The 6,000-nt window shown below is 43.3% G+C and overlaps 1 protein-coding gene across 4 annotated transcripts in view; it reads left to right on the forward strand.

Moving 5' to 3' along the window:
• The window catches only part of LOC147637978 (uncharacterized), an 87,700-nt gene extending 84,060 nt beyond the window's left edge, over positions 1–3,640 (forward strand). For all 4 annotated transcript variants that reach the window (XM_086797203.1, XM_086797197.1, XM_086797218.1 and 1 more), the window contains exons 10-11: positions 3,011–3,059; positions 3,203–3,640. In XM_086797203.1, coding sequence (XP_086653329.1) covers positions 3,011–3,059; positions 3,203–3,291 — 138 coding nt within the window. In that variant the 3' untranslated portion in view covers positions 3,292–3,640. The remainder of the gene's footprint in view (positions 1–3,010; positions 3,060–3,202) is intronic.
• The last annotated feature ends 2,360 nt before the right edge of the window (positions 3,641–6,000 follow it).

Here is a 6,000-nt window from a genome sequence, read left to right on the forward strand (position 1 = left end):
AGAGAACGGGCCTAGGGATAGCCTCCCTATTTTCTACATGAGAAAAGGAACGGGTAGCTTTAGATCCTTCTACAATGGTGATTCCTTTGGCCCAAAGATAGGCTTTAGCAGCTTCAACTCCTTTGGCTTTGATGGCTAGATCCTTGATAATATCTTCAAACTTTCGAGCCCTTCTTTGGTCCTCTTCCTTTGTGGCTCTCCAAGCTGAAAGTCATGGTACTCTTCTGATGCCATGGCCATGGTCTTATGAGTAATGGATCGACGACCGTGGTTCCCATCTTGAAGTCCTGTATTGGCCTCATAGTTGTTTCCCCTTCATTAGGCCCTTGGTCACCCTCTGCTCTCGACATGGCTCTGTCACTCCAAGAAAGTTTCTTCAAGAGAAATCCTGCTCTTCTTCAAGAGAAATCCTGCTCTAATACCACTGTAGGCCCAGCAGGGCATGCCGTGATAGGCTCAACCACGTGACCAAGACATAGAGATATAGAGAGAGAGGAGAGAGAGAGAAGGGATTAGGGATCTTGGACAATACACCACACTGAGTGGGGAACATGCCCCGTCCCCTTTTAGGAATTTATTCAGGAACACTGCACAGGCACGTTGGCCAGGATCAGTACAAGCAATGAATACAAAACAAACATATATGCCGATGTAGGATATCCAAGTCGATGTCGATGTCGATGTGGATGTGGATGTCGAGGCACGAGATCTCTGATGCCGAGCACACCACGGGAATGACCCAGAAGTATCTCTCACCGGGCTAGTACTAGATCCAATATTCAAATCCAAATCCAATGAATCCAAGTCCAGATCCAAATCCAAATCCAAGTCCAAGTCCAAGTCCAAGTCCAAGTCCAAGTTCTAGCTCCAATTCAAGTCCTAGTTTCAAGTCCAAGTCCAAGTCTAAGTCCTAGTTCCAATCCAAGTCCAAGTCCAAGTTCTAGTTTCAATCCAATGATCAAGTCCAAGTTCTAGTTCCCATCCAATGATCAAGTCCAATGAATCTAAATCCAAATCCAAGTCCAAATCCAAGTCCTAGTCCAAGTTCAAATCCAAGTTCTTCAAGTCCAAGAAACACTTGCTCATCCCATGAGTAATCTCCACAACTCCTACAGCCTTGTCGATGAAGAAAACCATGGAAAAGCTCTTTCTGGCAAGAAAACTGATATAAAACATGTTTTAATGGTTTTCAAGCGATAAAAACCTCCAAAAAAGCATTTTTTAGGGTTTTTGAAAATTTTAGGGTTTCTATAATTTTCAGCCCGTACAGCTCCGTACCCGTCTGTATAGTATCATATGGCTGTACTGATCCGAACAGTCGTATGGGCAGGTGATGATGTGGCACAGTAGTTGATGGAGGCACTTTGAATCAGCGGGTAGCAATGAAAAATTCCATGATTTGGTTCATGATCAAGTAGATGATGATGGAGAAGATGATCTCCACGCTTCAATGAAGATGGCAATGTGATAAAGAGGTTCTTCTTCAACTTGATACTCACGAGAGACTGAAGGGAAGCCTTGCTTTTTGCCAAAAAGTGATGCTTTTGCCTTTTGCTTTGCGTTTGGTCTTTTTAATAGTAAAATATTACTCAATTTTAGTCAAAAGTTCTTGTTTTGCTTTTCTAGCTTCAGGGCCTTGCTTTTTGGCCTTGGAGCTGCTTTTTGAAAAAGCGGCTTGTAGCTTTTTGGTCCGGCTGAGTCTTCTCTTTCCAATGGTGCCATTGGATAGCGGTCAACCTTGTTTGACTTTTTTGCTTTTTGACCAAGAATGGTGCTTTTTCTTATGGACCTTGTCCCCATGTCTTCTTCCATCTGTTTGGTGTCCGGGCATGGGTTTCATCATGTGAAATAGAACTAGGTGGGCCAAATAGTTATAGTAGTACTCATTCCGAAGGCCGGGGAAGCAGACCGTCATAGGGAAGCCGGATACACCTGCCACGGGGTCGGATGCAGGGTCGAAACCATGGTGCCATCTTGCGAAGAACACTTGAGTGCTGCGAATCGCAACAGGTCTCTGCTGCATCACATGATCAGTCACTCTCCGGGTGAATCAATCTCCACATGACAGTAGCCAAGGCCAAGAAAATGGACACTGATGATTTTGCCAGGCTTGCCGATGAGGGCTGCCTGGAGCAAATCCTGGATTTGTCTGTGAACAGGGTGATCTTGCAGACCAACAAAGAGGCGACGAGGGAAGATACTCTTGAAGCTAAAAGCTGGAGGTCCGCCTCTTAAATTAGGCAAGGGACAGAAGCTTCGGCCAGGGATGATGGAGGGGCTGCCATGGAGTCCTCCTGGAAGGTGAAGACCAAACACCCCTACTCTTGCCGATGAAGAACAGCCCCAAAGCAAAAGCCTGCGAGGATGGCGAAAGGCGAGGAGGAGCCGAAGGTGGCGGCAATGCGAGGAGAGGCGTTCGCGGCTGGGGAGAGCAAAAAGGTGGGAAGGCGGCGAAACTTCAATGGGGAGTAGAAGCAGCGGGGCCAGGGAAGGACCGGGGCCCGGCTGGATGGGAGGAGTGCTGATTGGATGGAGGGAAGAGCAAAAGGCGGGAGGGGAAGGAGGTGGCGGGATGCGCACAGTGCAGCTAGAAGGGGTGGAGGGTAGTGTGAAGGAGATGACAGAAGCGAAGATGGAGGGAGGAAGTGGGGGGCAAAGGCGGGGATAAACGTATAGGAGGAAGGCGGGGGGCTGCGCACAATAGTGAGGTGAAAGCGAGAAGCAAAGGCGAGGGAGGAGGAAGGGCAGTAGGGGGGGAAGGAGGGGGTGGCGGCAAGGGAGAAGGGCGAAGGTGCAGTACAGTCAGAGAAGGGGTGAAGGAGCGGGACGCAGGTGTGCAACGTGCGGGGGGGGGGTCTGTTATCGCCTCTCTAACGTGAAGTGAGTGAGATGGCAAATTCAATTCCCCCAGTGGGATCTAGAGAGGGTACAATTGGGGACTTTTTTTTTTGTTTTTTGTTTCTTAGCGTGCTTGTGTACACACGTGAAGTGATTTCTTCTTCTTTTCCAGAATGCCTTTGACCTTCACCGGGCCTGGCCAGAGGCAAAGCTTTGTATTGGTAAACTTTACAACCTTTTGTCTTCGTCTTTGAAGCTGCTTACACCGAAATGCTATTCATGGGCATGCTCTAAGTTGTAGTTATTATGTGTGTGACTTGACTCCTAGGGATCTTGATCTCAGTTGTCTGTTTGGTGGTTTTAGTTTCGAATGCCGGACATTCCATGTATGAGAAAGGGATTACTCGGGAGTTGGTTTCTGCGACGGAACAACTCAGATCAATTGAGTACTAATTACTTCGACTTTGATGGCATGGTGATTGATTGACATATGAGTTGTAGAGTAAGGGCAATATAAAAGGTGGGGATGTTGCCAAACACTATAGTTGTTTTTTTAGAAAAGCAGCATTTTTAGCACACAAGCAACATATAATTTAGCTGATCACCTTCACGAGCAGTACTTTCAGGAAATAGTTATGCATCTTCTCAACAAACTGGCAAAATCAAAATAAGCGGCGCACCCTTTTTTTTTCCCACTATTTAAAACGTAACTTCTAAAAGATAAATTCGAACTCCATATTGAATGGAGAAAATGTTTTTTGCGTCTCAAATGACTATGATATATATATATATACCTTCAGAAGCCGTAGAATTTCAGCACTGCAGTCAGGCTATTTACCTGGGGTGGACGTTTAGCAGCTTCACTCCAAGTGCATTTAATAGTGACCACTCTCTCGTTGAACTGTCAACAAAGAATTGGACAGTTGAAAGTGGGCTTCACCGAAATCATATAAGCAGGCTTCCCACTTATTAACCTAAGCATGCTCAATCTTTGGCATCTTCTCCTTCATCTCTCTGAAGAAGGCAAAAAAACGCGGATCAGATTGTTGAACCCACTTGAATGGACTAAAGTTGTTATTGAAAGTGATGAATCATGTGAACCAACGAATGCAGTTTGATTCATGTATGTAAGTAGTTGTTCAAGGGAAATGGTAGTTGAGAGAGTGGCTTCTATCAATGTCAATGTCACAACATGCGTATTGATAAATGCCACATGAGTCAAATGGTAGTGTGGGAGTAGCTGTAAATGATGTCGCTTGACAAGCGTATTGATAAAATTTCCCTTCACTGTGCACGATTCCTTCTAGAGTTATGCAATTTACTCGTGTTCTTGACAATGAAGCCATAGATCTCTCTTTTTACTACCCCTCAAAAAAAAAGAAAAAAAAAAGAGTCAAAGGTCACACAAGGAACAAAAAATAGCATATGACCGGATTCCCCTTATTTAAAAATCCGTACAAGTACTTAAAAACTTTCAAGGTTCTTATTTTGTGGCCACAAGCATGCAAATTGATGGAGAGGATTGTGCTGAATGAAGTCGATCTGTGTTGTTACAGTTGATGTCAAATTAATTATGGAAAGGAAAACTAGGGAGGGTTTACTTTCTCAAATGATTTTGCTAATCCAATTCGCAACAACACGGAGAGAAAATACAAGGCTCACAAAGTAAGATCAAGGAAATTAATGCTACCTAATAGATCTCCTTGGCTGCCCAATTTTTGAAGGCCACGAGACAAAATTATAATTAATAAACAAAAAACAAAAGACGGGAGGCAAAGAGAATTTCCACTGCAAAATTACTCCTTTAAGCGACAAGGTATTTCCAAATTCATAGGTTCAAATGGAAGCTTCGAGATACAAGATCTATGTACCCAAGTGCAATACATGTGTCAAATAAATGAGCTAACCACATACCACATACCTATTTTCCCTTTCAACATTTGACCACTTACTCAAAAGCAACCTTTGAACCGATAAATCATAAACAAATACACGCACAATCAATTTCTATCCAAACCTCCTCCTCCTTCTTCAACCTCCGAATTCTTGCCACGTGGTTGCTTTCTGAAACTCTTCTTTAAGATAATATAGAGATGAGGACACGTTGCCTCCTCAAAGTACGGTTGAATCCTTGCCATTCATCTCAATGTATGACCCAATATGTCAACAATACATATACTTGCTCACTACCATACATCACCTATGCATAGTATAAAAAATAGCTCTATAAATCCTTGATTTTCATTAACAAACACTCTGCTTCCTTCTCGATAACGTAAATTAGCATTACAACTGTTAGAGATCAAAAACAAAAATCTCATGTCAATAAGGAAGGCAACAACAATGACAAATAGTTGTATGGAATATCTAAGTCACTTTAATACCAATTAAAATAGCCATTCACCTCTTGGATAGTTCTTGCAAAGCAAACACAAACATACACAAAAACCTACACATAGAAGTGGTTTGCATGCTTACTTGCCAACCAAGCTCTATCTAAAGCACCCCTTATCTTGAGACTAGACCAACAACAAACATGGTTTGGATAATCAGACATGTTTGTTGCCTAAACTTTAGTGTTCCATACCAATATACCTCACTATCCACGTCTGTACAAAACATGACCTCCACGTTGCTTGGGTCTTGATCTCCAAGAGTAGTCCTCTCTATAAGGGAATGCCACTTATGAGCCAATATGTCACTTAGATAGGTGTTAAGCCACCTGCAAGGTGCTCTCTAATCCAGGTATTTGTGGGTCAATGGGATGTCCATGGGGGGAGGCACTTAAGAGTTTGTCTCTCATCCAAGCCCTCAAGTAAAGAATAAAGAATGTGCTAATCTCCGTTGTAATCTAGATAAATGGATAAAGAATAACCTAATCTAAGGGAATAAGGTAACAAAAGGAATGAACCTAAGGTAATAGAAAGCAACTTAACACTCACGTTGTACTAACACTCTCATCGCACGCTAATCTAAGGGATAAGGTAACAAGAGGAATGAACCTAACAAAGGAAATAGAAAGCATTTCAAAAATCACACTTCATCACACACACTCACTCCATACTCATCTCTCGCTTACAAGCCTAAGCTCAAGTAAATGATAAGCGCATGGCAATGAGAAGAGGGCAACCCCACACGCAATCTCTCAACCACATGCCTCTC

Source organism: Cibotium barometz, chromosome 5, assembly GCF_041138505.1.
Source record: "Cibotium barometz isolate CiBa-2024 chromosome 5, ASM4113850v1, whole genome shotgun sequence".
Lineage (NCBI taxonomy): Eukaryota > Viridiplantae > Streptophyta > Polypodiopsida > Cyatheales > Cibotiaceae > Cibotium > Cibotium barometz.